This window comes from Ammospiza nelsoni, chromosome 18 (assembly GCF_027579445.1).
Source record: "Ammospiza nelsoni isolate bAmmNel1 chromosome 18, bAmmNel1.pri, whole genome shotgun sequence".
In the NCBI taxonomy this organism is placed as follows: Eukaryota; Metazoa; Chordata; class Aves; order Passeriformes; family Passerellidae; genus Ammospiza; species Ammospiza nelsoni.
In genome coordinates this window covers 10,886,167-10,903,788 of record NC_080650.1, presented here as the reverse complement: position 1 = coordinate 10,903,788, position 17,622 = coordinate 10,886,167, and the positions used below count along the sequence as shown (strand labels likewise).

General features: G+C 44.5%; 1 protein-coding gene across 1 annotated transcript in view; it reads left to right on the top strand.

Annotated features, from left to right (window-relative positions):
* The window catches only part of PISD (phosphatidylserine decarboxylase), a 23,822-nt gene extending 6,200 nt beyond the window's left edge, over positions 1-17,622 (top strand). Inside the window, 6 exon segments of the mRNA XM_059485472.1 lie at positions 1,220-1,395; positions 13,406-13,642; positions 13,766-13,904; positions 14,626-14,772; positions 15,482-15,642; positions 15,933-17,622. Coding sequence (XP_059341455.1) covers positions 1,220-1,395; positions 13,406-13,642; positions 13,766-13,904; positions 14,626-14,772; positions 15,482-15,642; positions 15,933-16,157 — 1,085 coding nt within the window. The 3' untranslated portion in view covers positions 16,158-17,622.

Sequence of the window (17,622 nt, the reverse complement as noted above, 5' to 3'; positions counted from 1 at the left end):
TATTTTTAAATCATGAGTGTAGGAAAGAAATTATTAAGAAATATTATTTTGATAAAACAAAATATGGACAAGAATTACTTATATTTGGCATCTTTTTGCACCATCATGGCTGAATGCTTTTAATCAACTAAATTCCTTAGAATTAAAGCCTTCCAGACTTCAAAACAATTGTGCTTTGTCTCTGTGTGAGCCTAGAAATAGAGTTGGTGTTGGCTGAATTCTTTTGGTTGCTAATGCATCCTTTCGTAGTCAAACCCTAAGAAGCCTGACTATGGAGGAAGTTAAAGTTAATTTGGTTTTATTCTGGTGCATGCAAGTTAATGATTGCTGTGGGAATGACAGCAATTGGAATCAAGAATTGGTTCTGGGCATTTTCTGTCAGGTAGAACTGAAAACTTCCAACTGGCTGGCAGACAGACACGAGCAGCACAGTCTAATACTGACTGAGCCCTGGACAGACTTGTTTTTTCTGAAGGTTTTGGAAGGGAAACACTCCCACAGCTGTGCCTGCCCCATGCTCAGTCTGTTGCTTAGTGACCACACTGTGTCCTTGTATCTCACAGTGACTGCAAGGCTGGACTTAGGCAGGAGGAGCTTGGTGTTTACTCAGTAAAAACCAGATTTAATACTACACATCTCTTTGTTTCATGTGGTGACCTGTATTACAGCAGAAATGGGCCTGTTTTCCTGTTACCCACCTACTCTAAAACAGGTCATCATTTCCTTCCCTCTTCCAGTTAGCTGTGCAGTCTGGGGATTCCCTAACTGTAGTGAAAGCTTTAATGACTGAGAAGCACAAAGCTTCACTGTGGTACAAATTGTTCCCCAGCAAATGATTATTCTACACACTACCAATGTTCTCACAGCTGGAAACGACAGTGCTGTCAGACACTAATTCTGTGTATTTCTCCATGGGGCTTTCAGGGAGCACAGTTTATACATATTTTGGGGAGAAGAATGTTGGAAGCATGTGGGGTGGCAGGGACAGGGATGAGCTTAAAACCTCAGATGACCAATTAGTGTTGGTCAGTTGAGTTACAGTAACTTGGTAAACTGCAATAACTGGAATACTCAGGAGCATCTGTACATACCTTCTGTGACAGATTTATTTTCTAATCACATTTTCATCACCCCAGCTCATATCCCTCACTGCACAGGGTTGCTTTCTCTTTCCTGTGTAGCTGTTCTCTTTCCTGAAGTCTGGGATTTTTTGTTACAGACAGGAAGAAGCTTCACACTGCTGCAGTGCGCCAAGTCTTCCGCCTGCGGCCCTTCCACGTTCTCGTAGCTACAGGTGGAGGATATGCAGGATACAGAAAATATGAGGATTACAAGTTGCAACAGCTGGAGAAGAGGGGCATAGAGGTGCCTGTGAAGCTTGCAAGTGAATGGGAGGTAAGAAAATTGGGGCAATTTTACTTCTGCCACATTTGATGCAAAGTTCCTTTGCTTCCATTTCAACACATGAGTCTTGAATTTGCCTCTGTTGACAACGTGTTCTTGACAGCTCATGGAACTAAAGTTTCTGTCACTTCAATAACTCATTTGGCTGAAGCCATGATACATTAGCAACTGCCAGCAACTCCTCCATCTTTTAGTGTGGCTGACACCATATGTGCTTTACAAGAAAGCTGAGATGGAATGAATGCCTGGTTAATAAAAATTTACTTGTTTCTTGAATGAATATACAGCAAGACCTTTTTTTCATAGGTTTTTTTTTTTCACTTAGGTCTGTAATTCCTCTTGATCCAGAGGGATTTTTGCCTTTTCCTTTTGGATTCCAAGGAGTTGAGAAATGATTGTGGAATTGCAGGTGGTGTGTATGGTGTTCATAGGTCAAACACCCATTGCAGCATTGAAGTAAATACTTCATGGCTTCCTGTAGCTACTGTATTGCCTTTGAAGTATTAAGTATATTGTTCAACTCCATGTTGGACAGTTTAAAATACATGTGGTGTTCTTCCAAACAGCCACATGAGTGCCTGCTTCAGTGTCACTTCTGAAGGCAAGGAGTTAAAGATTCTAGGATTGTAAGGTTGTGTAGGAGATGCTTCAGTGTGACCTCTGGCACTGCAGTTTCTTTGCATTCCTGAGCACACTGCTGGTGTGTGAGTGATTTGGCCACATGCCTGTGGGAGACTAGGCTGGAATCCCTAAATTTCAGTAGTGACCAAAACCAGATATGATCCAGACAGTCCAGATGCTAGCAGCTTAGCCTGTGATAGCTCCTCAGGAATCTTTCTGTAAATCTGTCTCCTGTATATTCTTATCATGCTGAAGTTTGTTTCAAATGGGTTCTGATTAAAAAAAAGAACTGGTAAGTGTCCACAGAGGATTTATTTAACATGGCAATGTCAATTCAATTTTGATGCTTGAAAACGAATATTCTTTTGTTATTGTTCATACTTTTTGGTATGAAATTGGGTAATTCTCTTATTGCATTTGCCTTCTTTCATTGTACTGATATGCTGATTTGTTATTATTTGGTGAAGCTGAGAATGTTGCTTTTGATGAAACAGCTTTAAAGGATTTGGTTTTTACAGTGGGGAAACACACAAAGAATTTCAAACTGATAAGCAGGGCCCCAGATGCAGCAGACCCCAGTAGGAGACACTAACAAGACATCCCAGTCCTTCCTGATGTGTTTGAATTCTGTGGGAGGGAAAGGAAGCTCAATAGTTATGAGGAAAAAGAGAAACTATGGTCAGACGTTGCAAGAAATATCCCAAACAATGAAGGATTCAAGAAAAATAAGAGCTGCATTGTTCCTTTTTATTGTAGAGTGAAGTGGGATTTTTTGCTGACCTATCATTTTCCATTGTTTTGGGTTTTTGCATCACTGGGCTCATGCTAAGGGGTGTGGAAGGGGGGTGTTGTCTTGTTTTTAGGGCAGAATAAGGGAGAGAAAGCCCATTTACATAGGCAGAGAGAGACCAAGTGTGATTGAATGGGCTTTGAACGAGTAATGCAGAACAAGGAGCTGGTGCATGTGCCCTCACTGCCGAGCCTGCAGCTCTGAAGTGCTGATTCCACAGGGGGATGTGGACCCTCTTCCACCTGCCAGCTCTGTGTGAGGCACATTGCCCTGCTTCTGAGAAGACAGATATTAAAGGTATTAACCCTGCTGAGCTGGCAGGGGAGCTCCCCTGTGGCAGAGGTACCTGCTGGGAGCCTCACTGAGGTGTGCAGCATTTTTGACTCAATTACAGTCAGTACACTTGTGTGGTTTTGTTTTGCTTGAGCTTCATAAAAGGATGGGGCAGAAATTAATCTGGTGCAAGTCAAGTGTTCCTTAAGTTTCTCCACAGGGAAAGACAGAACTACTGTTTCTTTAGCACAGATCTTTTCTTTGTGTCATTTTCTTAGAGACATTCTGTCGCTAATAGCTTGAGCTGATTAACGCCTTAGTGTCTCCTACTGTGAAACCAGTGGGGATCAGCTTTCATTTAATTAGATGAGGTAAAGCAGAGGGCTTGGAGGCAGACAGGTAGATGTTTATCAGATGGATGGAAGCTTATTGTTCCAAATCTTTGCTGTCACAGAACATTTCCTGGCTGGGATCTGCCATGCATGGCATGCCATTCATATGCTAACTAGGGGCACTTTGCTTCTTCTTACCTGGGCAGCAGGGCACTGTTGATACAGGATCCAATAATTACTGTGGGAAAGCTTGGCCAGAGTGGGGGTTTGGAGGAACACAGTGAGCAGATGAACCAGAGTTTTGAGAGTGGAACTTTGAGAGTGTCCTTTCCTCCTGTAGTTTGTTCTGTTCTGTGTAAGGAAAAAGCAGTGTTTATTGGAGCGACATGTGCCAGGAAAGCACAGTAAATGTCTCTGGAAGTGAGCTGCAGTGTTAAAACTGCAGCTTATTGTTGTTTTAAAAACAACTTAATTCACCAGGAAAGTGTTTGAGCATAGGTTTAGGATCTGGATTCTCAGAATTAAGAACAACAGTCTTTCCTACTGATGGCAGGAAGTGCTTGTATTTATGTAACAGAGGATACTGGAGCTCATATGGCAGTACAATACAGAAGGTGCTTTTCTTGGCCCAGAGGAGACATTTAGTATTATGGTAAGAGGTGTGTTTCAAGTTCAGGAAAGAGCTAATAATGAAAGAATATATGATTTTTTTTTTTTTTTTAATTCTACTTCAGAAGAAATATAATCTCCAGTTGGTTTCTTATTCCTCATTCTTGCTCCCAGATTCTGATGCTTGGAGTTTTATTGAAGCATCTATGCAATTATAAAAAAAAATCTTCGTAAAGTGGTTCAAAGTATGCAAGAAAGATGTTCAGAAAATATTAAAACCAGTGACATTTCAACAGCATCAGATTGTGTAAAGGCTGCACTGGTGTAGATGTTTTTCTCGGTTGTCTTGGCAAATGGAACCAAATAAAACCAGTTTGGGTTTGTGGGTTTTTTTAAAATCTAAACAGTGGGAAGAATTTTTGACTAGATGAGTCTGTTCTGTCTCGTGCAACTTCCTGTGCATCTTCCTGAGCGCCTTGCTGAGCTTATGGAGCACTTTAGCTGAGCTTTTCGGAAGCAGTTTGTGAGACTGGAGCACACTTTGGTGCTTTGGCTGCCACTGCCTGTGTGGGATTGCGTTCCCGCACCCGGAGACGCGGTGGGAAGCTGTGCAAGGCACAGAATCCGCATCGGTGCCTTGATCCCCGACAAGTCTCTTTCCGCGTTGTCCGGGCCAAAGCGCTGGCCCGCAGGAGTGCCTGACCCTCGTGGGGCAGCCCGTGTTGCGGAGCCCTCCGCTCTCTTCCTTTGCGTTTGTGCTGCCCTGGCCCCGCCTCCAAGGGAAGGAGCTGCCGAGCGGCGCCAGTGGCTGGAGCCGGGGCGGGGCAGGGCCGTGGGCCCGCGGGGTTCCTTAAGGCCGGCCCGGGCCGGCACCGCCCGGAGCGAGCGGAGCGGAGCGGGGCAGGGAGCGGCTGCCGGCGGCGGGAGGTAGGAACGGAACGGAACGGAACGGAGCGGAGCGGAGGCTGCGGCTGCGGCCGCGGCCCCTCCGTTCCCCTGCCCCGAGAAGGGGCCCCAGGGGCGGGATGGCTGCGCTGCCGTGGGTGGGGGGTGCGCTGAGCTTTGTTCACGTGTCTGAAAACTGCTTTGAAAGGAAGGGTCGGTGTCGTTTTGGCGATTGAAGGCGGAAAGCCGGCACGAAGGAGACTTCCCTGGGCATCAGGTAAGGGCTATCGGACCGCAGGGCAGATGTGCGAGGGCTGGCGGCCAAGGGGTGATTCACTCTGGCTTGCTGGAAGTTCCAGGTGATGTTCCAAAGTCGACTCATGAGTAATCTCTGAGTATATTTAAGCAGAATGAGTCTGCTGGACCAGCCTTACCGGAGTCCAGAGTCCCGCGGGGCGGACGGGGGGCCGAGGAGCCGCCGGGGCTTTTGCGCAGCTTCCGCCGGGTGCTGCTCTGTGGGGAGGATGTAACGCGGCTTCTGCTTCCTTTAGAGACCCTTTCTGGAGCTGAGAGTTTGCTTTACTGATATCTCAAACTAAAATAATGGGTCGATAGGAGGGGGTGTTGTTCTAAACCGTTAATTGGAAATTACTACTACAAAGTATTAAAAGGGTGCCATCAAATTTCACGTCACTTTGTAAATAAATAAAGCTTTGTGTCCTTGCTTCACAGAAAATCTTTGAGACTGTATAACAGGCTTTTTGCACAGAATTCAGAACCCAGTCGTCCAGTTAGGCTATCCTTAAATACTTCTTTTTCTTCCTGAAGAAGTAACATTTATATTTATACAAAATAACTGAAACAGCATTGTAAAGTTACAGGAAAGCAATAAAAAGGTTTTTCCTAATACACGAAGAGAAAATGTATAGAAAGGCTTTTTAAAATGAGAAGTAAAGCATTTCAGACAGTGCGGGTAGATGCAGCCGAGCACGATACATTTCATTAGGCAGCGCTGGTCAATCGCGAGCGGCCCCGTTGGAAAACTCCCGGAGAGCTCCCGAGGGCGCTGCCCGGCGATCCCGCGGCCCTGGCAGACGCTCAGGCGGCGCTCAGGTTTGCCGCGGCACCGGGCGGTTCTGTTGTGCTCTCCGAGTCCGGGAGTCCTGCCTGGGTGTGGAGTATCCAGTGTTTGTCCTGCCGGGCCGCCTGCCGAGAAGGTTGGGTGGGAGCAGGGATGAGATATTAATATCACTGTGATATCAAACAGTGACTGCTGGGAAAGGAACGGGAATTTACCAACGGGCACCCAGTACCTCGCCCCTGAGTGCAAGACCGTAGTTTTTGCTGGCACTCGAGTACAGCACTGGGATGCGTTCAGTGCATTTTTTAAACAGTAGTTTTGTGACCAAAAGTAGAAAGTTTGACCAGAGGGCTTTGAGCACTGACCAGCACATTCCAAGCCTAATGATTCATGCTTACGGTTTAAAACCGAGGCTGCAGGTTTGCAGTTCAGTTGCACATTAGTCTTACTTGCAACTGCCTTGCTGTGTCGTTTTAAAACTTGAGAGAAGGATTTGAGTAGTTCACTATTTGACAAGTAATTAAAAGAGGTCACTGGATTTGATGCTTATTTGAGCTGACAGAGTAGAAGCTGTGGCATAGCTGGCAGATTAGCAGTTCTCTATGAGATAATTCTCTATGGATTCATACCTGCTGCTAACTGCTGCTTTATTAGCCCAGAGTGGATTCTGGGTGAGTTCAACAGGTGAGGGAGTTTGGGAATGGTCTGCAACCCCTACAAACCAAACATTTTAAAGACTTTTGTCTAAGCTGATGATGTCTAAGCTGACACAGGCTGTGGGCACTGCCTGCATCCCAAGAGGTCCAGCTGTTGAGATGCCATTACATGAGTTCCTCTCTCATGAGCTGTCTGATGAGCAGTTCTTGTTCCTTTCCCCATGGAAAGCAGGTAAATTCAGGGTGGATTTTTCATTTCAGCCTCATTACACTGTAGGAACTGCATGTTACTTCTGGGGCAGCCACAGCAGGCATGTCAGCACCTCAGCAGGACTCAGGTATTGGCATCCTGGTGAATGTCATGAGGGGAGCAGAACAGAACTTCAGAGAAACTTCTTTCTTGGCTGCACACAGTTTTTTTAAGAGGTGGAGAAAAAAATCTTGTAACACCCATGTTTTTCCCTTCCTGGAGAGGAATCTCACTTGCCCCACATTTTTTGGACTGAAGGGTGGTACTACCCCCTTCATCAGGCTGTAGAACATTTCAGGGTCTAGGTTGTTTTAGGGAGCAGATCAGCTGTTTATCTGGGTACATGCTTCCATAGAATCATGGTTACTCAGCTGAGAATACAATAATTCCTTAAAAGTGTTTTGAGGGGTAAAATTGGATTTTACTGGAAGAGCTTGTGGGTTACCTCCCTTATCCTGAAGGGAAGAGCACTGAAGTAGATGTGATAAGATGTGTTTGCTCTCTCTCTGCAAGGGTGAAGGTTGCACAAGAGGAGGGATGGGGAGCAGGGTTCCACCCTGGCTGCAGGAGCTGCTGGACTGTGTGTTCTGCTGCTCCTGCCCAGCTCCAAACGAATTCCCTCCCTACAGTTCTGTGAACACATGTGTTCAGTGTGAAAAATAATTCTGTCTTGGTCAGCTGAAGTTTCTTTTGAAACAGTGTTGTCGATTTAGCTTGTTGCTGTTTAAGTATTTACTAATTTCTGATGTTCCCAAAGTAGCTCCCCTGTGCTCCTTGTTGCTTTTCTTTGAATTTTGATAGGATTTTGGCTAACTGCTTTCAGCATTTTACTATACAGATGGCATCGTTTTTGTTGTGTAGGAGTTTCTTGTGCCAGCCAGAGAAAGACTAAATGATATTTTAAATAGGAAAACAAAAAGAGTAGGCACAAGGCTCAGGGAGGAAGGAGTATGTTTTGAGTGCTTTCACTGATCTTAAATTTCCCATCTTTCAGGTAGCTGGGTTTCTTTTTTAATTTGCAGTTGTTAAAATTCAGCTTGAACAACATGCACACAGGTCTTGGATCTTCCTGACACACAGAATACCATATAGAAATTTTCTACCCGAGAAAAATATTCTAATGCAGGATCTGCAGAGGTGTGTCTAGGGAGTATCTGTAATATTTGGAGTTGAAGGCCAATCAAAATACACAATTACTGCTTGAATATTTTCCTTTTGAGGCCTCACTGGGATGCCATTTGCTAGTTAATTCTAGCTTTTCCTGCTGGTCCTCCCACTCCTCCTGCATTATCCCTATTACAATACAAGCCTTTCCCTCAGTCAGAGCAACAGTGCTCTTTTTCATCTACTCTGTCAGCCAGAGAGTTTTCACAGTGCTTAGAAAGCTCTGGAAGCAAGGAGGGGTTTTTTTAATTTGTTTTCAACCCAGCTTTAGCAGAAAGCAGAAGTGAAATGGAACCACGAGAGAGTCAGCCCTGCAATCGTTCTGAGTATTTGGTTTAATCTTGAGGTGAGATGTAGCTATCTGACTTCACTTTTTGAAGCAGGACTCCCTTAACAATCCAAACCCAGTCACAGGAGATTCAGAAAATCTATGTTTGAGGTGTGTTTTGTAGGATTAAAGAGGGAAATATCTCTGTATATTTAGAATGCTTAGATAGAAACAGTGCAGCCTTTGGTCTTTAAAAATCAAACCAGCTACCAAACAGTTTCCTATGTTTTGTATTTTAGTTCTACTGGACACAAAAACTGTGACAGTACTGAAAGTCACATAATAGACTCATAACACTTCTTTTATACCCAGTTATCAAGCTGGCCCTAAAACTGGCTTTTTTTGTATGTATCTGGTTATTTGTAGAAGAATGTCCATTACCTGTTCCCTTAACGGAGTGTTTTTAGATGGAAGCAGATTTCCGCAGATGGATGTTTGTGTCTGGCAAGAGTTGTAAAATAGAAAGACATTCCTTTCTGTTCTGTTTTGTTCTTTACAAGCTGGACACTAAGAACAGGAAAGGATTTTTGGTGCCCAAGAGTCCAGAACTCTTAGCAGCAGCTGCTGCACTGCAGAATTAAAGCTGGGAGTTATCTCCTCCTCCTCCTCCTCCTCTTCTCCGCCCCACTCCTCCTCCCAGCCTTGCATTCAGGCTGGTGCTGGGATGAGCTGTGCCAGGCCAGCTGGCTGCTTCTCTCACTAGAGCACTGCTGCCCAGCAGCCTGGGACAGACTGCAGGGTGTTTTTTGGGGAGTTGGGCTTCAATGGCCACCCGGACTAGCAAGAAGCAAGGACTGCTCATATGGACAGCTCATTTTTATCATGTGCAGAGTCGGCTTTGTAGCGGGATGTTGAAATATGACACAATGCCTGTTTGTTTGCAATAGCTGCAACTCTCGTAGCAGAGATTCAAGTGGGAAACAGAGAGGGAATCCAGAGCCAAACCAGCGGGGGATTTAGGAACTGTGACGCCGAGTCCTCTCTCCTATACCGGAGCAAGCAAAGGAAAGAGAGGTAGAGGAAAAAAGACTGAGCCTTGCAACAGCCATCACCCTGACGATGTGTCAGTCAAACACCCTGCAGGGACCAGAGCTGCACACAGGGAAATGGTGAGATGCTACAAAGCTTTATCTAACCCTCCACCCTCTTGCTACAACCTCCGCAAAGTTAAAATTCATGTCCGGAGGCTGCGTTCAGGGAACGGCGGCAGCAGCAGCTGTGCCGGGGACCAGCACCCACAGCTGGAGAGTCCAGGCCCAGCTGGCTCTGCTGGTGGGACACCAAGTAGGAGAACTCGTTTCAGGTACTGTTCAGTATTTTCTGCTTTGCAGGAGTGGTGACTGAGGCGGGAGGGAGGCTGGGAGGGTTTCTGGGCAGAAGGAACGGGAGCCATCTGCGAAGCTTTTGTTTGGCCTAATTACTATAAAGCTCCTTATACATTGTATTGGCAGAGAAGGGCATGCTGTTCCATGACAAGGTGAATGGGGAAGCTTTCATTCCTTTCCCTTCTACTCTCTATCACTAGGAGAATGGAAAAATTAGTTGAGGGGCCGCTCTGAAACCAGGCCAAGGCAGTGAGAAGCCCGAGGGCTCCAACGCGATGCAGCTCTGCAGGGATTGGTCCAGGAGCGACTGCAGTGAAGGGGGGGAGAGCAGCAGGAGGGGGAGAACGGGACCCAACCCGGCTCCTGGCCCGCCAGCCCTGCTGGGTGGTGAGGATGGGAGGGAGAATGTGAAGTGTCCCTTCCTATTCCCATGGCGAGTCAGTCCTACCTCCTGCTGAGAATCCTGCATTAACTCTGCTAAGACAGCACTTCTGCCCCGGGTTCTTTTTCCCTGTTGCATTAAGATGCACAGATCATTCTCTATTTATTAGTTCTTCAGGGGAAAGAAGTTGTGTTCAATGCAGAAAAAAACATCTCTGAGCCAAAAGCACCATCTTGCATCCCAAAATGGTGACAGTTATACCTGCCTGATATTTTAATTCTGATCCAAGTTTTGAAAAGAACGAGTTGACAAGAAAACTTCCTTTTAAATTCTCGGCTTCTTTCCATCTTGGAAAGACATATGCAATATTTTGTAGTTTCTCTTTCATGTCACAGGATCCCTTGAGAGAGTGAGCTGTTGGGAGCGGCCAGACTGTGCCACTTCGGTTTGTGTGCGCACGTCGCTGTGTCCTGCTTGCAGAACAGTCTCCTAGCCAGGAGTTCAGTCAGTCATTTCAATAGTTTGCCCTCAGGTAGACAGATTTCCATTTGATAATGTGACCTTGGAAATGCCAGTGGTTTTTTCATGAGTAGAAGCCAAAGAATAAATGGGGACCTGAAGGGTTTTGCATCCAGACCTCCTGCAAGGATCTGAACTGAGGCCCCTAAAGTCTGTCCTCTGCTAAGAAGCTGAGCAGCTTTTCCCTGTGAGAGTTAGGTCAACTTCTCCCCATGATATTTGTGCAAAATGAGGTCTCTCTCAGTCAGGACACCCACGTAACAAAAAAAAATCAGAGATGCAGCTGATTATGAGGGGAGTTGATTATTGGGCTACGGAGACTAGATTGTTGTGCAGTAGTAGAAATATTGGCTTTGTCCACATGTTCCCTATTCAGAACCAGGATACTCAGTGAAGGCTGTAAGACCTGGAAACTGGTCTTACCTTTAATTTTTGAGGGTGTCATTCATAAAACGTGACCTATGAGGGTGAACACCATTATCTGGACTTTTTAGATAAACTGTTCTATTTTGGGAAGGGGAAGAACCAGTTAAAATAAAGGAGTAAAGACTTGTAGTATGAAAGATTAAGAAACATTTAGCAGGAATAACTGACCCAGCTGTCGGAAGCTGGTGGCTCTGCAGCTGAGATGCCTGACCCTCTGATGTTGTGTATGTAATCTTTCAGGTTGCAATTCCCCCAGCTGGCCCTGAGGCGAAGGTTGGGCCAGCTGAGCTGTATGTCTAGGCCTGCTCTGAAACTCCGTTCTTGGCCTCTGACTATTCTCTATTACCTTCTGCCTTTCGGTGCTCTTAAACCCTTGACCAGAGTGGGATGGAGGCCTATGAGCAGGGTAAGTGTGAGCAGCTCTCTCTCATGTGCCATATCTGGGAGCTGTGTCCTGGAGCTGGCAGCAGCTGGGGGGAGAGCTGCTGCATGCAGGGCAGCCTGCTGATCACTGCTGTGAAAGCAGAGCTGCAATTCGTGCTTCTGTTTAGTTTTCACTGTGGTTGTGTTGATCAATTGCCTCACAGACAAGTGACTTGTTAAGGAGCAGAGAATTACTTTGTCCTCTAGTAGTCAGGGAAAGTTAACAGAAACTTCTGAAGGAATTCAGTCACATCACAGTATCAGGGCTAGGACAAGGAAGACCAAACCTTTTGGCAAGTTCCTTTTCCTGGTCCTGTTGAAATGGTCTCTTGTTATTTGCGCACCAAGAGGGTTTGTTCCTCAAGTTCATGGAGCATTTGTAGTCCAGCATGTCCAAATGATACACAAATCTCTGCTCTGTCACTGTTGAGACCGGGGTATGGGATGCCTTGCTCGTAGTAATTCTCCCCACAATCATGCAATTTCAGAATCCAACAACCAAGTAAGTATTTTGATTGCAAACAGGAACAAAATTGCCATTCTTAAGCCTATTTCATTGAACATCTGTTCTGTCTGATCCCATCAGCTTGAAAACCAGGCTCCATTGAAGAGAAGGGGCTGCTAGGAAATACTGCTTATGACAATTGGTGTGATTTTATAGGTGTATGTACATTTTTGATGTTGGTGGAAAACAGCTTTTAGAAATGAATACAGTACAGGGCATGTCAAATAAAATGGCAACTTTTTTTTCTTCAGTATTTCAGCTTATATAACCTAAACCACTCTTCATTTAGATGGTTTTATCTGAGTAAGATTAGGTTGGTACTTCCTTTCTGAAATATCCCTGTATGTACACAGGATGGTGATTTGTAAGTGAAATCTTAATTTGTTGTATTTGGTATGATGGAGCCAGTGCATACTTCTGCTTGTGTTTATGGCTGAGTTTTGCAAGACTTAATCATGAAGGATATGATTGAGAACAAATGACTCTCACTAAGAAAAATCCCAAGGTTTAGCTGCAAGTTGAATGTAGCTGTTCAAAAACAGCAGTCAGCAGATCACCACTTCCTTTGCAAAACTGGTTTCAGAGTGTTCAGTTCCCTTGGTCCATATTCCCCAGCTTCCCCCAGTTACATCATAGCCATGTGAGCTTCCTGGCTGACAGCAAGCACCACAAACCCCAGAAGAGCTGTCTGCTGGAATTATCAACAGAAAGATGTTGTCATCTCTCCACTTCCATCAACAGCAGATACCTCTTGCCAACTTTGTTTCATTTGTTTTTCTTGCTAAGACTTGGCTTTTGGTGCAAGTCCAATGGTGTATTTCTACAGAAATAAAGGCATTTAATATTCTTGCAATTAGCAGCTCCCATTGTTGCAAGAGAAGGAGTAAGGCTGGTATAAGTTTATACCTGTGTAGCTGCATCCAGTGGGTATATTTCTTTGATGGTACTTGTATACTCATTAGAGCATACAACACACAGTACTGGGTGTGGGAAGCACCCTCAGTCTGGGGAACATGTCATCCAACACTGAGAAGTTATTTTCCAGTCAATTTTCATTTAGTTATTCACAAAAATTTATACATTGGTAATGTTAAGCCTTTCTGATGAGCGTTCTGCTATAATATGTGCAATGTCTCTTTTTTCTGTAAGCCTCACATTGGACAGTTTGCAGTAACTTCAGTGTGGAGCTTCAGCCTGCAAAGGAGTGGAAATTCTGGCTTCACTTTAAAGTTATATAAAGTTTCATCCTGTCTCTTGTCTGATCTCACCAGAATGGAGGGAATGACGATGAAGTGCAGTGTAAATTTTTTGCTGCCTTAAAGGCTACATGAATTCAAGGGAGGGGTTTGCAGAACAGCCTGATCCTTCCTGTGACAGAAGTAAGGAAGCCATCAGTGGGCAGAGCACTGACCTGCTGCCATTGTCCCCTCAGGTTGCCCTGTACAAGTCGGTCCCCACGCGGCTTCTCTCGCGAGCCTGGGGCCGCCTGAACCAGGTGGAGCTGCCCACGTGGCTGAGGAAGCCGGTGTACAGCCTGTACATCTGGACCTTCGGGGTGAACATGAAGGAGGCAGCTGTGGAGGATCTGCACCACTACAGGAACCTCAGCGAGTTCTTCCGCAGGAAGCTGAAACCGCAGGCGCGGCCGGTGTGCTGCGTGCACAGCGTGGTGAGTGAAAGGGAGGGAGGGCTTCACCCTGCACTGCCACTTCCCTCAGCCCCCAGAGGAATGGCACTGCTTCATGAGGACTTAATGAACTGCTGACTGGTTCCTTTTTTCTCTTTGCTGTAGATTAGTCCCTCTGATGGAAAGATCCTTAATTTCGGACAGGTAAAAAATTGTGAAGTGGAGCAAGTAAAAGGGGTTACTTATTCTCTGGAATCTTTCTTAGGACCTCGCATCTCCACAGAGGAAATGCATTTTAGCCAGGGTAAGTTCTGTGTCAGTTCTGCATTTATTCTGCTGTGCCCTTTCAGTGTTCTCAGAAATCATGAGATGAAAAAATGTAACATTTTCTTGCATTGTCAGGAACAAAAGCAGGTCTGATTTTTGGTTTGTTTAATTTGTGGGTAACCATGTCACTGTTCTAGTTCTTTCTCACCAGTGGCTTTATGCAGTCATGCCTGGCTCATTCTGATTATCTGAACTGAGTTGCTTGGTGCTTGGTTCCTACACTTGACTCCAAGATCTGTTGCTACACCATAGCTGCAGCACTCCTGCAGTCACACTGAAATGGGCAAAAGCACTGGCTAGCAAAACCTGGATTCTTAACAAGATCCATGCTCAAGCACTTCCTGTCTGATGACTTAAGAGGACTCTTCACAAATTCTGTTCTTAAAGGATAGCTTTAGTAAAAATTCTGTTGTACTGGATTTCAGTTCTGCTGTTTTGCTTATGGAAGGGCAAACTCCAAAAGGAAATTTTTCACTGTGATTGAAACAATCCAGGATCTAATTTTCTTGTAAAGGGAAAGGAACATTTGGAAATATTGGATTTCTGCATGAAAGCTATGTTTTTGTAGTCTCACCAATCCACATGAGCTGCATTTAATCCTCTGCTATTGCACTGGCTCTAACACAGACTGCCTGGCTAAGGTAGATGACTTCAGGAGGAATATCTTTAACCCCTTCCTTTCCCTGCTTTTTCTGCAGCCGCACCTGGTAACTCTTTTCAGAAACAACTGGTCACAAAGGAGGGGAATGAGCTCTACCACTGTGTAATTTACCTTGCACCAGGGGATTATCACTGCTTCCACTCGCCCACAGACTGGACGGTGTCACACCGACGGCACTTCCCAGGTTGGTTTCTGTTCCTAGGAAACAGCTGCAGAGCAGCCATGGAGGGAAGCACTGCTATGGGCCTCTGCACAATGAGACACACCAGTGCAGAAGTTGGACAGTGATATGATAGACAATGGTAGAAAAGTGAATTGTCTCAAACAGTAATGAGTTTTGCAGCTGTAGAGTTTACCAGAGCAAATCACATAAAAATAGTGAAAACAGTAATATTGTATTCAAACTGTTTGTTTGAAGTACCCCTTGATTCAAGCTGAGCTGATTTGTTCCCAAACACTGTTTATTCAGTTTGCACCTGAAATATAGAAAGTTCTGCAGGCACACCAAACAGTAGCCTAAAGGATGATCTCTGCTTGTGCTTGGCAAAGAAAATGCAACTGAACAGTTACACTCCTGGAGCTGGGATCAGATGTTCTTGCAGATAAGAATATTTTACTTCTTGGTATCTAGCAAAATCCTAAGTATTTGGATTTGGTTTCAAACACCACGAGAAAGAGACTGACCCACCACACACATCCTTCTGTGACCCCTTTGTTTTCAGCACAGACTTCTCTTTCATTTGCTCTGCCTGGCACTTGCCTCTCTTCCTACAAATAACTGACAGAGCTGTTTACTGGATCAGCTCCAGTTACACTGAAAACACCATCTGAGTGGCATTACAGTATCACTACAAACCAGACAACCTAACCTGAATATTTTCTCATTTCTTCAGGCTCTCTGATGTCTGTCAATCCTGGAGTAGCTCGCTGGATCAAGGAGCTGTTCTGCCACAATGAACGGGTTGTCCTTACAGGTGACTGGAAACATGGCTTCTTCTCACTAACAGCTGTAGGAGCAACAAACGTGGGCTCCATCCGCATCTACTTTGACCAGGTGAGCAGGATCATAGCAGGCACCTTTTTGTTAATGGCTGAGGTTGATGTAGCATAACATAATTTAACAAGAAAAATTATTACCCTGAAATTAGGGTGTTTCACAGTACTGACACTCTAAGACTGATTTAAACAGTGTTGTCTCCAATATAGACAATTTAAAAAATATTCCTATTGCACCTTTGAACTGTGAGTTTGTGCATGGAAAATGTGAGAGTGTGTACAGTGCACAGCTGTGGTGATGAGGAATACAGAGCACTGAAATCCTTCTCTTCTTCCTTCTCTGTACAGGACTTGCACACGAACAGTCCAAGTTACTCTAAAGGTTCCTACAATGACTTCAGCTTCATATCCAACAACAACAAGGAGGGAATCCCCATGAGGAAAGGGGAACATTTAGGGGAATTTAACTTAGGCTCTACAATTGTACTAATCTTTGAGGCACCCAAGGACTTCAGATTCAACCTCAAGGCTGGACAGAAAATCCGCTTTGGAGAAGCACTGGGCTCTCTATAGGAACTGTCTCAGCAAGAAGATTTTCTATAAAAAGGGACTTTTTTCACACCACTGAGTGTTTCACTTATCAAGTTTGTATCACTCAGCAGGACCTGGGTGAGGAGGAAGAAAGATGTCACTGCTGCATTAAACTTGAAAATATTTGGTCTACATTTACCTGCTGCTGAATGTAGAAACTGAACTGAATGATCATGGATGTATTGGGTACAGCTGCCTTTAAAGATGTTGCCCATGGTGGTTTCAGGCCCACCCTGTGCCTGTAGTCTTTCATGTTCTGCCCTGAATGTGCCACAGGATAATTATGTTCTTAGAGCCTCCAAGTCCCTTTTAAGCCTTCCTAGGCAGGTGCAGTAGGAAAGGGTGGAGGTAGAGATTACCTGTAGTTAAAGGGACACTGACAGGCTGAGTCAGACCTTGTACCTTGTATCTACAGAATCTGATTTACAGACCTTGAGTAAAGAATATATTCTCATATTTATTTTATTGTAAGAAACTCCACCCAAATTACTAGATAAAAGCAGTCTCTGAATGCACAGATGGCCAAACAGTGAAATTTGCTGGTGTGGCTTCGTGGCCCAAACAAAGCAAAATGTACAACAGTCAGTCAGTACAATGAGTGACACTCATCCCTCATCCTGAGTTTTGTACTGTTAAAAACCTTTAATTCTTTTGTCTGACATTGCTGCTTTAAAAATGGGCTTTGCAGTGTATTTTAAACCTGAAAACAGTGTCTACATTCCAGACAACAGAACTTGTCATCTTGCGATTTTCTTTTCTTTTTTTAAAGACAGACAAAGCTCTGTGTCCTCTTCCTAATCCATGGTTTTATTTTGCTATTCCAGGCCTTAAAGTTTTTGTCTTTATGAAAGACAGTTAACTTCATCTCTTGGATTAAGGAGTTAGAAGACACAGGGCATATTTTTGCTGGGTGATGTGATGGCAACTAAAGTGTGCTTTTCCTTTCTGCTATGTATCTTGTTACTTTGTCACTAAATTCTTGAAGAATTAGTTCCTCTGTTAAAGGACAGCTTCAGCTACTTCAGGACCAATTTTTATTGTACAGAGTGAAATGCCCTATGCACTGACTGTGTTTAAAATATTTATGGCTTTTTAAAGAAATCCCGTGTTGCTTCCCAGGTGCCAATCTGGCCCTCCCTTGACTGGGCAACAACTTCATCTTATTCAAAATACAAAACAAAAAACCACACTGGCTCTGACTTGTACCCTCATACTTAATGCTAGGAATGTGCTGGGGGCTAAAATCTTTGTGCTGAAGCTTTAATCCACTGTAAAATTTTAAAGCTTCTGCAACTTCACATCAAGAAGAGTTAAAATCTAACACTTTGGATCTACTGCATGTGGCACTGACAAAAACCACTGCCAAAGTGAAGAGGAATTGAGTTTTAAAGCAATGTAAATTGTTTTTTGAGAATAAACTGTTTCAAGTCCCAGCACTCAAACATGA